The 18,531-nt window shown below is 35.2% G+C and overlaps 1 protein-coding gene across 14 annotated transcripts in view; it reads left to right on the top strand.

Annotated features, from left to right (window-relative positions):
• FAM13B (family with sequence similarity 13 member B) overlaps positions 1–18,531 on the top strand; it is an 89,416-nt gene that overhangs the window by 16,369 nt on the left and 54,516 nt on the right. For 8 of the 14 annotated variants that reach the window (XM_067031697.1, XM_067031694.1, XM_059061241.2 and 5 more), the window contains exons 2-8: positions 519–685; positions 2,094–2,285; positions 2,721–2,933; positions 7,519–7,696; positions 8,005–8,146; positions 13,472–13,567; positions 15,339–15,499. In XM_067031697.1, coding sequence (XP_066887798.1) covers positions 2,129–2,285; positions 2,721–2,933; positions 7,519–7,696; positions 8,005–8,146; positions 13,472–13,567; positions 15,339–15,499 — 947 coding nt within the window. In that variant the 5' untranslated portion in view covers positions 519–685; positions 2,094–2,128. The remainder of the gene's footprint in view (positions 1–518; positions 686–2,093; positions 2,286–2,720; positions 2,934–7,518; positions 7,697–8,004; positions 8,147–13,471; positions 13,568–15,338; positions 15,500–18,531) is intronic. The other 6 variants (XM_059061242.2, XM_067031696.1, XM_059061240.2 and 3 more) reach the window with 3 other exon arrangements.

Genomic DNA, 18,531 nt, shown 5'->3' with positions numbered 1-18,531 from the left:
TACTGCCTCTCCGAATTAGAAAGCTCAGACAACTATGTTCTTGTTAACAAAATATTTGTTGTATACAAAGAAAAGAGTAAAGTATATAACTGTAGTTCCAAGCTTAAACTCATGTCTTCCACTCTTTGACCTAAAAATGCTTCCGTGTTTAGTTCTGAGTATATGAGGATGGAATAGAACTGGGTGGGATGTGTGTGTGTGTACAAATGAAGGGTCCATTGAGGAAAAATGGGTTATTAGAATGGTGTAGTCCCTGAAGATGTGTACTGTCAGAGATTGTCCTGTGCAGTTCCTTTATTTGTTTATCTTTAGCAGAAAGATTCATACCCAGGTTAGCCATCATAATTTGAAAAGCTTGTGCAAGGTTTTGCCTCTAACTAGGTCACAGACAGATCTTTTAGGCAGAAGAATGCTTTTCATTATAGGGACCTTCCTAAATGGACTTCACTGCTTATTCTAGTTTCTTCTCACAGTTAAAGATGTTGTGGGAAATTAAAAGAACTGTTTTTTTCTTCTAGATTAACTGCTGAAGTACTGATCGAGTTCTGTGCTTCTTCAATGAGGAACTACAGGCTGATCTTCTGCCATAATCTCAAACAGCCATAAATGACAAAAGAATGCTTGCTCAGTGAGGGTAGCTGGTGCAGAAACCATTTTTTAAACTTAGGTGTTTAAGTACTCAAAGGTAAGTTTCCACAGTGGTAACTATCCCATACTTATATATCCACAGAGATTTTGGAGTTTATCTACTATTGCTGCTATTGGATTATTAACTTAAGGTTTTATAGTTATTACCTGGCATCAGATGTGTTAAAGAATGGATTTTGCTTGTCTAAAACTATTTAAATTTATGGCATTTTGCTGCCCCTAAGTTAATTTCTACTGTTTCTGTAAGTTAGATGGATTTGTTTTCCAGTCACGATGTCTCTTGATCCATTGGGTATACCTGTTATACATATGGACCTTATTTGTATGAACTTTAGAATATTGAGCTTTTTTTTTTTTTTCCTGCTCTGTTATCTTTCTCTTGTAGTATGAAAGGAATTGTTTCTCTGAGGTGATGAAAAAAGCCCATTTTGTTCATTATCAACTTTTGAAAAAAGTTTTCCTTTCCTTTAAAAATACTCCTTTCCCCACATAAAATAATAAATGATTATTTTATTTTTATTTATTTATTTATTAAAAAATTTTTTTTGGCCATGCCGCACAGCTTGTGGGATCTCAGTTCCCCGACCAGGGATCGAACCTGTGCCCCCTGCAGTGGAAGCGTGGATGGAGGCCTAACCACTGAATCTCCAGGGAATTCCCATAAATGATTATTTTAGAAAATGAATTTTTTTTGAGATTACTGTACTTGTTCTTTGATGCTTCATAAATTGGAAACATTGTTTTCTCCCACTGCTTCTTTATTGATCACAATTCCTGCAAAGACAAATTATTTATTTCTTCTGAACTAGCCGGGCTATGGAAGTTTTTCTTTTGAATAATTATGAAACAGCAGGATTGATAAAAGAACATTTTCATTGAAGGTTGATGCCTAGAACTGAAAAATTTCCTTTGTTTATAAAAACATATTGTGGCTTCTCTGTCATGTAGAAATAAGAACTGGTTAATCTTGTCCTTATTAGTCCATCATGTTTTAAAAAATGATTCTCTCCTCTTTGGGTGCTTATGAATTGAGTGATTAGATGACCTTTATAGAGCAGAGTCCAGAAATGATTAGGTTTGGCTTTTTACTCATGTCGTTAATAAGCTTGGTCAGTTAAGGTCCTGTTGGAGCAAAATTTGCCCCTTACTTTGTCTTTGAGATATTAACGTCCTCTGCAAAGTTTAATGATCAGTTTTGCCATTTTTTGGTAAATATACAAACACTAAAGGGAACATTCAGAACTAACTTCACATGGTAGAGAAAATGCTTAGATGATTGTATTGAGCTTTATTTGTAGAACACACTGTGGGCCTGGTAACTGGAACATATTTAATAGATGAGAACACATTCAGGTGTAAAGCCTTTTTCTTTAATGTATTTAGTCATATTGCCACCTGTTAATCATTATAGTCTTTTTTTTTTTTTTTTTCCTTTTATTTGGCAGAAAAGACAGCTTTGATTTCTGGCTGCAAAAAAGATATGAGGAAGAGCTCCTCCCCTTCCTTGAATAACTGCAACTCCGTTCTTGCTAACAAAATATTTGGAATTCCACTTGATGAGCTGCAGCAGGGAGGACATCCAGACAATGAGGTTCCATTCATAGTCCGCCACGTAGTGGACTATATTGAGGAACATGGTATACATTTCCTTACTTTGAGGGCTAGGCTTTGTTTTAATAAACACAACTTATCCATTTTTGACCTTGGATTTTTTTTTTCGGTATTCAGTGTCCAAAATATAGTGAGGAAGAACAATGGAAATTCTTTTTAACATTTTAGTGTGTCTTTATTACTTAAAAATCATATACTCAGAAATGCCCAGTTTAGAGCATATTTTAGTGGGAGGGGTGATAGTAATATTTTTAATGGATATAAGGGGGTGGGATAAAATAGAGTATCCCTCAGGACAGAGATAGTATACGTTTCTAGATGTGTAGTTTGAAGGTGGTTAGCCCAATCAGGGGAGCCAAGAAGGGCTTTCCCAAAGTATGAATATTTTAAGTTGATTGGAGAATGAATATATATGGTAGTTAAGTTGAGGCTTATTTGATTTTTGCCTTGAACTAATGTAGGAGGTCTGGAGCAACAAGGACTTTTTCAAGTCAATGGAAATGCTGAGACAGTGGAGTGGCTTCGGCAGAGATACGACAGCGGAGAAGAGGTGGATTTGGTTAAGGAAGCAGATGTTCCCTCGGCTATTAGTCTTCTTAGGTTTTTCCTTCAAGAACTTCCTGAACCTGTTATCCCTGGCAGTTTGCATATTCACTTGATGCAGCTTTCTCAAGGTAACAATTGAATCTTATCAGTCAGTGGCTTAACATTTAATTTCAAAGTCTTTACCTTTTAGACATCTTGACATGTAAGCAGTAATTATAGTAATTCTGAGATTAATTTCATAAGTTCCCATTTGGGGACATATGCTCTTTGGGGCTGTATTATCTAGTTAAGGGAATTGCAACCTCTTAGATTCCTGTAGTGCTATTTAGTTTTTATGCTTGGTCTTAGTTAGCCTAAGATACATAGTGATAAGGTGAAGGAGGAAAGGCAGGAGATAAGAACAAAGAGTAGGAGGGAAAAGGAAGAAGAAAAAAAATATGTGTGGCAGAATGACCCATAAAAGTCAGTGTTGTTGGTTAGTGGTGATGTTACTATGTTTATCCTTGGTTTGATGGAACATCCTAGCAAAAAACAGAAGACAGCTTTGATTCTAAGTTTGGAATATACCTAAAGCTTGTTCTTGGACACCCGCCTGAAGGAAATAAAATATCAAATTGGACATCAGACTACAAGCCAAATAAAGAAAAAAATTGGTTTGTTTCTGTTGGGTTAGTTTTTTGGTGGTGACTAAAAATAAGGCTTAGCTGGGATGCACAAGAAAAATAAAGGTAGAGGTATGCAGAAAGGTAAAAGAACCAAGAAGTGAGGAGATGCTTCTTTTCCTTGAGCCAGATGGTATTCACTGGTATTTATGTGTACATAATGGAGTGACATGCTTCGTTATATAGGAGAATTTTTGAAGTTGGCATATAATACAGTTGACTTTTGAAAAACATGGGTTTGAACTTACATACATATTTTTTCAATAAATTTGTACTACAGTACTACATGATCTGCAATTGGTTGAATCCACACATGCAGAACTGTGGCTATGGAGGGCCTGCTGTAAAGTTATACACAAATTTTCAATGGTATGGAAGGTCGGCATCCCTAACCCCTGTGTTCAAGGGTCAACTGTATGATACATTTCTTGGATTTTAAAATTATTTTTTCTGGCTTTTGTTTGTGTTATGGAATCTCTTTGATTTTTTGAATTGGGGCTTCTACAGAAATTCAGTGATGTCGAAAAATTATAACTACTTCCTTAATCCCTATCTCTGTCAGAGCTGGACTTTTTGTATGTTTGTGTGTATCCTTAAGCAGTGTATGGGCAGAGAAGGGGGATTTCCTTTTGAGAGTATTTATCCATCTTTTTCTTAAATTTAAACTCGAGCCTGAATTAGTGGATGCCTCTTATTTGTGTGTAAAGGTCAATACAAAGATATTTTATGATCCTCTTATGTATGTTTTCCTCTCTACAGCTAGATGATAGGGCTCTCACTTTGTACTTGCTCTATTCAGGAATGGTTAGCCTGATTCAGTTTTGTTCTTTTATTGTGCCACCTGGATCAAAGAACAGGTTTCAAAATGAAGTGTCATCAATAATGTCACCTTTTTTTCTTTTTTTCTCTCAACAAATACTATATTTTTTTGTTCTGAATTTCTGAATCCATTTCAAATTTCTTTTCTTAGGAGTAGGAATTTTTTCAAATGTTTATATTCGGTCACCTAATAAGCACTTTGCATTCATTAAATATATAATGAAACTGATGTGTTAGAGTTTTTTGAGCCCTTTTTGTGTCTCGAGAGCCATTCGTTCCATTTTCCCTGTGTTAGCAAATTGTAGACAAGTCTTTTTAAGTTCCAAGAATCAGATAATCTTTCAGTTTTGACTGAAAATTTATAAATGAATAGGTGGAATAAGATTTAATGATGATAAAGTTACTGCCTCTCATTGATGCTACCAATCAGAAGCTGTTTTGTCAGTAGGATTGTCATTTTGATTGGTATTCATTTAAAAGTATGACAGCATCATGCACTGTGTTATTTATGGAATTGCAATATATATCTTACTGATTAATTATTCTTATGTCAGCATTCACATGTGAAGGAATTTAGGCATGCAAAAATGCTTGTGGCCCATTTGTGATAAGAAATCCACCATTCTCCTCCATTCCCCACTTATATAACCATTAGCATGGGTATGTATGCATGCACACACCCATGTATACACCTGTTTCTTTAATAGCTATGCAGATAGGTGTGGCAGTATTTGAGGTGATATTTGCATTTCTGTTGTGATAAAATCTATTTCCTCATCCTTCAATAATTCTTTTGGGAAGGTGTCTAGGTCTCTGGAAAAAGTTCCTCTCTCCATTTATTGTAGGCAACTATTATGTTAATATTTTAATTGACGTTCACAAATACATGAGATTAATGCTTTTACGATCATGGAGGCAGCATGTAGTTGCATTTGAGTTTTTATTATTTTAAAATGTATTTTTAAATTGTTTATTTGGCTGCATCGGGTCTTAGATGAGTTGTGCAGGCTTACTTGCTCTGCGGCATGTGGGATCCTAAGTTCCCTGACCAGGGCTTGAACCTGCGTCCCCTTCATTGGAAGGTGGATTCCCAACCACTGGACCACCAGGGAAGGCCCCGAGTTAGTGTTCTTTAAAAAGTGGTTTTCATTTTCTGTGGTAGCAGGACATTGCAAAGTGGCATTTCTGGTGTGGTTTGATCTTTTATTTAGACCAGGATTTCACAACGTTGGCACTCCTGATATTTGGGGCTGGATAATTCTTTAGTGTAGGGGCTATCCTTGAATTTTAAGATATTTAGTAGAATCCCTGGCCTCTGTCCACTAGATAGCACTAGTACCCCTTTCCCCCAAGTTATGACAGCCATTCCATTCATTGTCAGATGTTAACAACAATTGGTTTAGCCCATGATAGTTTGTCCAATTACTTATACACTATGTGAACACAGTTCACAGTTCTGTGAATTTGTTGTAAAGTTTACAAAAACTGTTAAAATGCTTGAAAGAATTCTTAGGGGAATCTTCTTTGATACCTACATATATTTTTCCTGGTTATGATCTAACTAAGAAGAAGGCTCAAAAGGAAAAAAAATTTAAGCTGGTATGTTTTTAATACAAACACATACGGAAATGCTCCTCTGCCTTATTTGAAGACTGGTAGGTATAAATATTTTAGAAGGAGGCTGGTAGGTATACATATTTTTGAATACTAGAAACATTCACTAACAAAAGTAAAGCAGCATGAACAGTATTTCAATTAAAACCAGTATAGCCCACAATCTTACCACCTCATCAAGGCGGCATCTTTTTTCAGTTATTGTGTATTTATTCAGCTTCTTCAACTAATTTTTATAGAACCCCCACTGTGTGCCAGGCACTGTTCTGAATTCTGGGAATGCAGAAGTGAACAAAACCGGCTAAAAATCTCTGCCATCTAGAGCTAAAAATTCTAAAAGGGCATAAGGAGAGTTAGAGGAAAAATAGATGATAAGCAAAATAAATGCAAGGGTATGTTAGATGGTAAGTGCTGTGTAGCTAGAGAGAGGATGTTATGTAGAATTTGTCAGTGTTGATGTAGTCATCATTTTGATAATATTAATTGCTTGCATATGTTTTTTGAGTTGATATATGTGATTTTTCTTAAATAATCCTTTTCTGCTAAATTTAGGTTGTTAAAAATTTCCAGCAATTGTCACAGTAATCTAAAAATCATTAATTCCAGGACTGTTCCAACCAATTATAAAGTCAGAGTACCTGGGCAGTTGGTAATATTATGAAATATCAAAGAATTCTTATTGGTTGCATTTTAAATTTTAACTAAAACTCATGTGACTATAGCCTTTCCTGTAAACATCTTAGAGTTGTGTTATTTTGCAGAGATGGCCAATATTATGATCATAACCTTTTACCAAGAATTTTTTTCCCCAAGAATTAATTTTTAAATTAATTTTAAGAACCTCGAGAAAAATAAAGAATGAAATATAATTGGGTTAGCTTTCTCTATTGGACCAATAAATTACTTTATTTTGCAGGTAACTCTGAGAAATTACTTCTCCTAAGTGGGGCCCTCACCAGTCAGGGAGTTGATACAGGCCTAATTTCTGTTAATGAAAACTCACCTAAACACAGGGCCTAGCTTCTGGTAGTTGAAAATTCACTTGGTAAACAGAAAACAACATCAACTTAGAGGAGAAAAACAACTTAGAAGTGGAATTCTTTCTTATTTAGTTCTGTTGATATTGCTGAAATTAATTGTTCTTTTCAGAATGTTAAAAGAAGAAAGTCTGTCTCTTATTCTGTTCCTTGTTTTTTCTTTCATTCTAATACTATTAGCTGTTTAAATTGCTTATCATCTTTGCTAATTAGTGGTTGGTGTTGACTGATATTGGCCAGCGCATTTTGACTTCTTAAGAGTTGGCACTAATTTGGAAACACAGGTACAGTCATGCAAGAGGACAGTATGATGAGAATTTAAAAAAATAGAGAATTGGGGCCAGTGAGTAATAGATGAGGAAGACATCCTCCAACAGTTGAGGGGTTGTTTACCTTCTCAAATTCTTCCACTTAATAAGTGAAATGCAAAGCCCTAAGGCATTTGGCCTCTAGTAGAGGAAGTGAAGAGGTTTTGTAATTGTTATAGTAAAATGGTTATATGGGTGTAGCAATGTGAACCTGGCAAAATATCTGAGCTTTGCTTTTACTTCATTAAAGAAACCCGTCATTATGTTTTGTAGATTATAATAACGAAGATGAATTTGGAAGAAAGTTGAGGTTCCTCTTGCAGCAGCTTCCACCTGTTAATTACAGTTTGTTAAAGTTTCTGTGTAGATTTTTAGCCAGTGTAGCATCACATCATGAAGAAATTTGGTCTGCAAACTCTTTGGCTGCTGTCTTTGGTCCAGATGTCTTCCAGTAAGTTTTTTCACAAATTTTGTTTGATTAAAAAAATATATATATATTTGTGAAATAGAATCATTGTACTGTCTCCCAAGGGTCATAGGTTGCTTGATGAACCATTATTTTTTGTAGTAGATCTGATCAATCCTTCCAGCATTTCTGTGAACAGGGCATAAGTTAGGTAGGCTTTACAGATGGGAAAACTGAGGCACAGAATGATGGCATAAATCGCTCAGGTCTATAAAGTGACTCATTGGTTGTCTTCAAACTTTACTTGTGATTGATTTAAGAACTCTCAATTCAGTTTGGACTTTTATTCTTAGTATTTACACAGATGTGGAAGATCTGAAAGAACAAGAAATAGTGAGCAGGATAATGGCTGGACTTCTGGAAAATTACTATGAGTTTTTTGAGAATGAAGAGGAAGATTTTTCATCTAATGATTTGAGTTCAATTACTGAACAGGTGAGAATATTTAAAAGATGCTTGGAGGGAGTTTTTGTTTTTGTTGCTTTTTAAAGAATTTGCTCTTAAGGGCTTGGCCCAAATTTAGGTGGAATTTTTAAGTACTAAACTGGAAGTAATTTTCTTGATTATTATATGTAATCATAGGTAATATATCCATGTAGTATATGAATATGATCTTTTTTCTGAACAACTTCTTGTCTCAATTTGGATATGGAAAAGTAATTGAAACCAGAGTGTATGGAAAAGCTTTTGTGGACATTTTTGTGTTTTTCTTCTGTTAAATTAAGCATTGTTTATTTTGTAAGAATATTGTGCTTTTGTTTTTGCAAAGAAACTGCTTGCATAGAGGTATGCAGGCAAAGGTTGAGAATTAGAAGGTAGAGAGAAAGGTTGAATACAAAGTTGACAGAAACTTAAAAATGTTTTTCTTGATTGAAGTACCAAGTCAGTTAGTTTAGCAGTGCAAACATTGTCATTAATGGGAAACATCAAAAGAGTAATAGTTTAGGTTACAGATAATGTTTTAAATCTTGTGACTCTCGAATTTAAAACACATTTCTCAAACAACATATATTTTGTTGTTACTGCTATGCCTTGATGGTTGAGACTGCAGAAGGATCCTAGTTAGTTTCTTCTTTTTTAAGATTAATTCATTAATTAATTTTTGGCTGCGTTGGGACATCGTTGCTGCGCGCAGGCTTTCTCTAGTTGTGGCAAGTGGGGGCTGCTCTGCTGTGTGCGGGCTTCTCACTGTGGTGGCTTCTCTTGTTGCAGAGCATGGGCTCTAGGCATGTGGGCTTCAGTAGTTGTGGCATGCGGGCTTCGTAGTTGTGGTTTGTGGTCTCTAGAGTGCAGGCTTAGTAGTTGTGACGCACGGGCTTAGTTGCTCTGCAGCATGTGGGATCTTCCCGGACCAGGGCTTGAACCTGTGTCCCCTGCATCGGCAGGTGGATTCTTAACCACTGCTCCACCAGGGAAGCCTCTAATTTCTTCTTTATAAGAAGTGATAATATTGATTCTGACTAATTTTAAGTGACTGTAAATCCACATTAATTCAGACTTCTCAGGTTTAGAATTCGTGATATAGATCTATCTGGAGGTTTTTCTTTTGTGCTTAAGTGAAATGATTTGTCAAGCAAACTTTTATATTAAAATCTATGATGTTATATTTTGAGTGTGGGTTGGGGGCTACTACCTCTTTTTAATGACTAATAATTCACCTGGTTAAAAATAAACAAGGTAAAATACACAGTAAAATGTCCTATTCTTACGCATGCCCACCTTCTTCCTCTCATTGTTTTTTTATTTGTCTTTTCAGAATTTCTTTATGCAAATATAAGTAAATATTTCCTCTAAGTATTTTTTAACAGGAAAGTAGCATACCATACACACTGTTCTGCACCTTATTTTTTTAAATCAGTTAACAGTGTATCTTGGTGATGTTTTATTGGAATGTAGAGAACATATTCGTTTTTTTAAACATCTGTGTAGTTCCCTATTGTATGGATGTAACATATAATTTATTTGATTCATAGTACCTATATCCACTTGAAAAGGTGATAGTATATCCTGGTTTTCTCAGAGTAGTCCTAGTTTATATTTGCTTTCTAATGTAATTATTAGTTGCTCCTCTTTTCATTCAAATGTATCCAGGTTTAGATGATTAATTATATGGTTATGCTGTTTATTAATGGACAGTGGATTACATCCCTTCATTTGTTCTTAAACTATAAAGTAGCATCTCTTGAAAGTTTATCATACAGACTTTCATTCATTCTCATAGGTGTTGGCTCAGATTATGTGAATTAGGAGTTTTATTTCCTGGGTAGCCCAGCTTTTATTTAAAAGGGTTTCTCTACTGTTGTGAACTTTTATAGATAAGTCTTTTTAATATTTGGGGGTTATACCTTCCTTAGGTTGGTTGGTTGGTTTTGTTTTTTATTGAAGTATAGTTGATTTACAATATTGTGTTAGTTTCAGATGTACAGCATAGTGATTCAGTTATACATATATTTATGTAGCTATTCTTTTTCAGATTCTTTTCCCTTATAGGTCATAAAATATTGAGTATAGTTCCCTGTGCTATACAGTAGGTCTTTGTTGGTTATTTATTTTTTGTATAGTAGTGTGTACATGTTAATCCCAAACTCCTAATTTATTGCCCATCCCCTGCATTGGTAACTGTAAGTTTGTTTTCTATGTCTGTGCGTCTATATCTGTTTTGTAAATATGTTCATTTGTATCTTTTTTTTTTTAAAGATTCTACATAGAAGTGATATCACGTGATATTTGTTTTTCTCTGGCTTACTTCACTTATTATGATAATCTCCAAGTCCATCCATGTTGCTGCAAATGGCATTATTTCATTCTTTTTTATGGCTGAGTAATATTCCTCTCTGTGTGTGTGTGTGTGTGTGTGTGTGTGTGTGTGTGTGTGTGTGTGTGTGTATCACATCTTTATCCATTCATCTGTCAATGGACATTTAGATTGCTTCCATGTTTTGGCTATTGTAAATAGTGCTGCTATGAACAGTAGGTTGCATGTATCTTTTCGAATTAGAGTTTTCATCTTTTCCAGATACATGCCCAAGAGTGGGACTGCTGGATCATATGGTAACTCTATTTTTAGTTTTAAAGAAACCTCCATACTGTTCTCCATAGTGGCTGTACCAATTTACATTCCCACCAACATTGTAGGAGGGTTCCTTTTTCTCCACACCCTCTCCAGCATTTATTTCTTATAGACTTTTTAATGATGGCCATTCTGACTGGAGTGAAGTAATACCTCATTGTGGTTTTGATTTGCATTTCTCTAATAATTAGCGATGTTGAGCATTTTTTCATGTGTCTGTTGGCCATCTGTGTGTATTCTTTGGAGAAATGCCTATTTATATCTTCTGCCCATTGATTTTTTTTTTTTTTGATATTGCACTGTATGAGCTGTTTGTATATTTTGGAAATTAATCCCTTGTCGGTTGTATTGGTTGTAAATATTTTCTCCCATTCTGAAGGTTGTCTTTTTGTTTTGTTTATGGTAAGTTTAATTAGGTCCCATTTATTTATTTTTGTTTTATTTCCATTATTCTAGGAGATGAAGCCAAAAAGATACTGCTTGTGATTTGTGTCAGAGATTCCTCTAAGAGTTTTATAGTACCGGTCTTAACATTTAGGTCTTTAATCCATTTTGAGTTAATTTTTGTGTGTGGTGTTAGAGAATGTTCTAATTTCATTTTTTTACATGTAGCTGTCCAGTTTTCTCAGCACCACGTATTGAAGAGACTGTCTTTTCTCCATTGTATAGCCTTGCCTCCTTTGTCATAGTTTTTTTTTTTTTTTTTTTGGGCTGTGTCGGGTCTTGGTTGTGGCACATGGGCTCTTTCGTTATGGCATGTGGGCTTCTCTCTAGTTGTGTGCGGGTTTTCTTTCTCTAGTTGTGGCTCACGGGTTCCAGGGCATGTGGGCTCTGTAGTTGTGGCGCATAGGCTCCAGGGCATGTGGGCTCTGTAGTTTGTGTGCTCAGGCTCTCTTAGTTGAGGCGTGTGAGCTCAGTAGTTGTGGTGTGTGGGCTTAGTTCATGTGTGGCATGTGGGATCTTAGTTCCCTGACCAGGGATAGAAGCTGTGTCCCCTGCAATGGTAGGTGAATTCTTTACCACTGGACCACCAGGGAAGTCCCTGTCATAGATTAATTTGACTGTAGGTCAGTTCCTTAAGTTTTTTATGTTTTCTTCATGTAAACATTTTTATCTTTGTCTGACTTTCCTTCCCTATTTTTCTTCTTCCCTCCTTACCTTCCTTCCTCTCCTCTCTCTCAAGTGTCAGAAACTTTTAAGAAAACAGTAAAAGATGCCAAATTGTAACTTATAGTTTATGAACTGAGGATGAAATCAAATGTGTGTGTGTGTGTATGTGCGTGTGTGAGGTAAATCAGGTGAGTAGAATTTGGTAATCTGAATCAGTGATCCATGGAACTTCTGGCATATTTTTTGAAGGTTTCCAACTATCATATACAGTACCTGACTTAAAAAACTTGGTTAAAATAAAGAACTGACATAGCTGTTCAAAAGTATTTTTGCTTAAAAGAAAATGACAAGAAGAGGACAAGTAGATATATATGCCTTAAACCTTTAATGCTTTTTGATACCTGTAAGAAATCCCATCTTTGGGGAATTCTGTGTGCCACCTTTCTTTCCTTTATATTTTAGTTCAGCAGTTTATTTTTTTAAAAAAAATTAATGGCTGCTGACAGTGAAATAATATACATATGTTTGTGTTATTCATTTTCTACTTTTCCAAGATGATTTGACTTGTAAGAAACTGATGATGCCAATTTGATCTAATGGTTATATCTTGACTCCTCTAGTCTGCAGGGTATATGTTGATTATGTTTTACTTTGTGGTGTAATTCTCTGATATTTGTATTATCCTGCAGCTTCCTTATGTAAACTGAAATATATTCATATCTCATATATTGCATTTATATTTCTGTATTTTTTAAGCACTACAAAAACTGACTTAAAATATATTGTGCATTACATTAAATAGAATTGTGGTTAATTAACACCAGGAAATAATGATGAATTCTGCAGGTTTGCCTGTGAATAGAAAAGAGGATGTTAGCATATTGAACAGAATATTCTCAATAAACATGGTAGTGCAGTGAGTCCTGAGAGACAGTGATATATATTAATTACCTTGGCTCATGTTGCTAATTGCCAGTATCTATTTTCTTATTAATTTTTTGAATTATAACTGGGTTGCAAGTAATAGAAGAACAGATTTCTGAAAGTATTATTTTTAAAGCAGATTTCATAACTTCATAACTTCACAAGTTAAAACAGATTTCATTACTTCACAAGTCAAATTTTGACTTGTGAAGCTGAATTAATCAGGTATCGAGTGAAAGTAAAATCTCAAACTCAGCACAATTTGGTTGTATTTTAAAGTTGGCATAACTTAAATGCTGCTAATTTGTTATCCACGTATTTTAAAAAGGTAGGCAGACCTGGTCTGTCATGGCAGTGCCTTGATTTTTCCCCTGATTTTGATAACTTGAAGGAAGCAAAGTTTATTTAGCACTCTCTACTTTTAGAGTTTCATCCCATTAATCCAAGTATTTGGCTGTTAGATCCTTTTCAAGGTAGTAGATTTTTTTTTTTTTTTAAGTTTGAGAGATGACTGGAGATGTTGAATAGGGAGTGTTTGAGAAATGACCCAGAGTTAGAGAATAGGTTATTTGTATGGCATCCTTGAATGATTGCGAATCCAGTAGAGTGGTTTGAAGATGTAGGTGATAATTATGTTTCTTTATACGTTTGAGAAGGCAGGTAGCAGCGTTCTCCACAAGCTGGAGTCTGGAGAGCAGGCATTTCACGAGGCCCTAGAGAAGGGAATTACAGCAGTCAAAGAAAGAAGAGATGTAAGTATGGCTGAGGGTTTTCCATAAGTGGAGTTGAGGCAGCTGCATATATAGGGCAGGTTCAGAATAATTTATGAACAGAATAGAGTGTTGATAAGCAGAAGGTCAAGTTGACAAGAAAGATCAAGAAGAATTTTTGAAGATAAGTGTGGGGTGAGAGGGAGAGTATTTTTATATAAGTTTATAATTTTTACTCTTAGCCAAACCAATTTAGTCAATTCTTACTGCAGGAAGTTAAACTGGAAGGCCTCGGGGTTGGGGGGTGGGGGTGGGAAGAAAAATCCATAGGCATAGACTTTGTTCATGTCATATCTTAGTTGATGGTTTCTGGTGAAGATACTAGGGAATGTCAATTAATTTACATAAAGCTTATTGAATCGAATATAATATGTTCAGTATAATTGAGTATAAGGCTTTTGTAGTTACTAAGAGCTATTGACTGTAGGCATAAACTAATTTTAAAATGTGTAATGTAACATGTTAAAATTGCAGTACTTCTTTACGAAGTATTTGTGTACTGAATAAATATTCATCTATTCTCAGTTTAAATAACCGTCTTAATTTTTTTTTTTTAATATTCTACTCTTGCACCCAAACCTGAAAATGATATTTTCTTTCCAGTTTTTTTGGGGGGCTTGGATTACTAGGTAGCTATTGATTAAATACATTCTTGATTTTTCACTAATTTATTAAATACATAGATAGAGAGTAATTTTCCATTTGATCCCATTTAAAAACTGACCTATCATTTGAAATTTTCACCTTTGTGTATAAATCTTACCTCTCAGTAAATAACCACTTAGGCTAATGATTTTCAGTACTCATTGATTAGGAATTGGTAGAGTATCACAGTGTAATTACCTTTCTTCTGGTTGAAGTTTTCATTCTGAGGGTTCTCTAGCAACTGTATTTGCCTGTGTGTCAGGAAAAACACCACTGTTACATGTAGCAGTAAATTTATTCTAGGTATTGCCAGCACATTTGGCTAGGATGGACAAAAGTACATGTTTACTGCTTAACGTTTTTAATGACTAGTTTATAAGTTTCTTCTATGGGATAGCTCCACAAATGTTTCTCATTTGAAAATATTTTATTGGTTTTCGTTCTCAGATATTTGTGTCTTTTTATTAGTGATTGTTTACTTATGTAGCCAATTTGATAATAGAAAATGTTTTATAGCCCTTGCCAGAAAGAGAATTATAACCTTGAGTTGTGCTTAATGGTCAAAACAGTGAGTTCTTTCTTGTTGTAAGGTCCAGTCTTTCATGAAGAATTCAGTCTGAATCACTTAGAAGTTAGCTGTTATTTTCTAATGCATAGTTAAGACCGTAAGGCAAAATTTCTGTGCCCTTCTTTTTTCACACTTATTCTATATTAAAATCACTTGTTCAGTGCACTTGGAAATTGGAGAGATCAATTGAAGTCTTTGTTGTAGCTGACAGGTTTACAAATCTGATTGGTTAGAAAATGAAGCTTTCTTAATGTTAATTACTACAGCATGCAGGGTTTTTCATAGTTTGCAGGCATATTCCTAGTGATATAGTAATGTAATCATTACTTCCCGCTTTAAAATGTTATGTTTGGTTTGATATTTTACTCTAATATGGAGAAGTTGGCAGCTGTTTACTTTGTAAGAGAAATTGGTCCTAGGAAATGAAGTGAAAAATGAGTTGTATTTAAATTTTTCTTAGAATAGTATGTCTTTCTTAGAATAGTATGTCAGTTAACAGTTTCATTAAATTTTAATTCTCATTTAATTCTATCTGTATAGGTTAATGAACTTTCTGAGGAAGAAGAGGAAGATGAAAAGCTGGAACATATAGAGGAACTTCCAGAAGAGGGTGCAGAAAAATCAGATGACATGCCAGAGGTGGTACAGTTAAGGATGACTGAAAACATCCTGGAACCAAATAGTGTTACAGCATCAACAAGGTAGTATTTCAGTTGAAAGGACTTTAGTTTTGAGCATTTCATTCTAGATGTAAGTTCACTGAAGCACTAAATCACACAGATTGTAATGTATATGAAAGATTAGTTTGTATATGAAAAAGAACAATAAGAAAATTTTAAAGAAGAAACCTCGTTAAGGAGTTTTCAGTTATTAGCATTTATACCTTTCTTTAAAAATATAACCTCTTATGTATATTTCCTCTTAAAGTTTATTTGTTTTTGTATTATTATGTATTAGTTGGGTTGGGTAAAGTTTCAGAACCTTTGGAAGTAGAATTGCTAGAGAAAGATACAGTGGTTGAGTTGACTATATTTCCAGGTCCTAGTCTAGAACTAGATTGAACTAGGCTGTAAGGAGAGGACTCTGTGATCCTTTAAGATAGTGCTTTCCAATCCTTTCCATGTATAAAGTGATATTTATAGGGCATACTGGGTAAACTTGGTAAATGTGGTAAGCTGGAGGCACTATCCTAGCACATAGCTGGGACTGTTGGACACACTGTTTAGGAAGCATTAGAGAATTTAACTCCCCATAGGTAGCTCTAGGTTTGCTAAATTCTGTCCTTAGTTTTCTGTAAAGCTCCATGGTTTTCTAATTAGGGGGACAGTTATTTGTTTAGGCCACTAGATATTTTTCATTAAATTTGTGTTCAATAGAACGGTGGTTAAAAAAGCAGAGGAAATAATTTAAGAATCAGGCAGCAAAATGTCATTTAAAAATAAGTAGTAATTTAAGGGAAGAACTATTCAGTGTCATTTAGAAAAATTATAAAGTAGATTAAAATGTATACTTCTAAATACAACTATTACATTTCTCTGTGGCCCTCTAGATTTTTATATTATGTATAGTTTCTTCACATGTGATTATAGTTATGGTATATTAACAAGTTTATTCACTCTTTTGCCCCAATTTAGCTTTTTGTTTCTGCTTTTCTATGTTTATATGACATTCTTTACTATATTTTAGTTATATATTACAATATTTATAAGCTATATGTTAAATTATTTAACTGTATCTTAATTATATATTTACTGTCATTCTTTTTTCTGAACTTTGAGTTATTCCAGCTACCTTGTCATTGCTATACTACTCTACAACCTTTGTTCTTGGGTCCTTTTTTCCTTCTTTTGACTTATTTGGATAAATTTATTAGGCTCAAAGAGTAAATTTTTCTATGGCTTTTGATAAGTATTTCCAGACTACTTAAAAGACTTGGCCCATTTTGCATTACCATTAGCAATATTTTCTTGAGCACCTGAAAACAATAGATTTAAATTGGTGTTCTTTATTTTGTTAATTTAGAGTTATGCCCTCCAATAAGGTAACCATTAGCTAGCTACATGTGGCTATTTAAATTTAAACTTAAAACAATTAAAATTAAATAAAATTTAAAAATCACTTCCAGGGACTTCACTGGTGGAGCAATGGTTAAGAATCCACCTGCCAGTGCAGGGGACACTGGTTCGATCCCTGGTCAGGGAAGATCCCACATGCCACGGAGGAACTAAGCCCGTGCGCCACAACTACTGAGCCTGCGCTCTAGAGCCCGCAAGCCACAACTACTGAAGCCTGTGCGCCTAGAGCCCACGCTCCGCAACAAGAGAAGCCACCACAATGAGAAGCCTGCACACCACAACGAAGAGTAGCTGCTGTCACTGCAGCTAGAGAAAGCCCATGCAGCAACAAAGACCCAATGCAGCCAAAAATAAATAAATAAATTTATTTAAAAAAAAAATCACTTCCACAGTTGTACTAGCCACATTTCAAGTGCTCAGTATAGCCATATATGATTAGTGGTTACCATATTGGACAATGCAGATATAGAGCAATTCTATCATTGTAAAAATTTCTTTTGGATAGTGCTGATTTAGAGAGCAAATTCATTAAATATTTTTATATATTTAATTACCAGCAAGGTTAAATATTGTTTCAAATGCATGATGCCAATAGTTTTTTCTTTTTGATCATCTGTCTAGCTTTGTAGTGGATCCACCTTCCCTCCAACACAGTCATTTTTTTTTTTTTTTTAATTTTTAAATTTATTTTTGGCTGCAGTGGGTCTGTTTTTGGGTCTTCATTGCTGCACATGGCTTTCTCTAGTTGGGCTAGTGGGGGCTACTCTGTTGTGGTGGCTTCTCTTGTTGCAGAGCTCAGGCTCTAGGCGTGCAGGCTTCAGTAGTTGTGGCACGTGGGCTCAGTAGTTGTGGCTCACGGGCTCTAGAGTGCAGGCTCAGTAGTTGTGGTGCATGGGCTTAGTTGCTCTGCGGCATGTGGGATTTTCCCAGACCAGAGGTCAAACCTGTGTCCCCTGCATTGGCAGGCAGATTGTCAACCACTGTGCCACCAGGGGAGTCCCAAACACAGTCATTTTTAGATGGAATCATTAGAGATTGGTGGTAATCAGGATTCCTTAATTGCAAGTTGTAGAAACAGATCTTGGTTAATGGAAAGAAAAAAGGTAATTTATTAGAAGAATGCTGGATAGGTCCCAGAGTTGAAAGGAAAAGCAGAAGAACATGGCAGCTTTGGAGAATTTAGTAACAGAGGGTCATGGAAGAATCTCTTCAGCATGTGGCTGTTGCTGTTAGATTTCCAATTACTTCTTTTCATCTGTCATTCTGCTCAAGACCAGATTCCTGTGGGGTAGCAGGGGAGAAGGTCTGGCCTAAATTGGGTCATGTGCCTATTCCTGGCCAAGGTAGAGCTGGGTCATTGTAATTTATGCATGTACCAAGAGCATTGGATGGAGGGAGGAGCTAGTTTGCCATAGAAACATGGGTCTAATACCAAAAGAAAGGGATAGGGATATGAGGCAACAAAAATAGATGTGTCTGTCACAGTGGTCTTCTAGATTTAGTGTTGATATCTGTAAATTTCAGTTAATATTTATACATTAACATTTTAATTTTGGCTGATTGGTTGCATAAAGGTAAAAAATACATTCTTTGATATCCACCTTTGATGAAAGAAAGGTAGGGGAGAAATACCCTAGAATGCACAGGGTTAGAAAATA

The sequence above is a fragment of the Kogia breviceps genome, chromosome 4 (assembly GCF_026419965.1).
Source record: "Kogia breviceps isolate mKogBre1 chromosome 4, mKogBre1 haplotype 1, whole genome shotgun sequence".
Lineage (NCBI taxonomy): Eukaryota > Metazoa > Chordata > Mammalia > Artiodactyla > Physeteridae > Kogia > Kogia breviceps.
The sequence above is the reverse complement of the archived record's forward strand: the minus strand, read 5'-3'. Positions and strand labels throughout refer to the sequence as shown.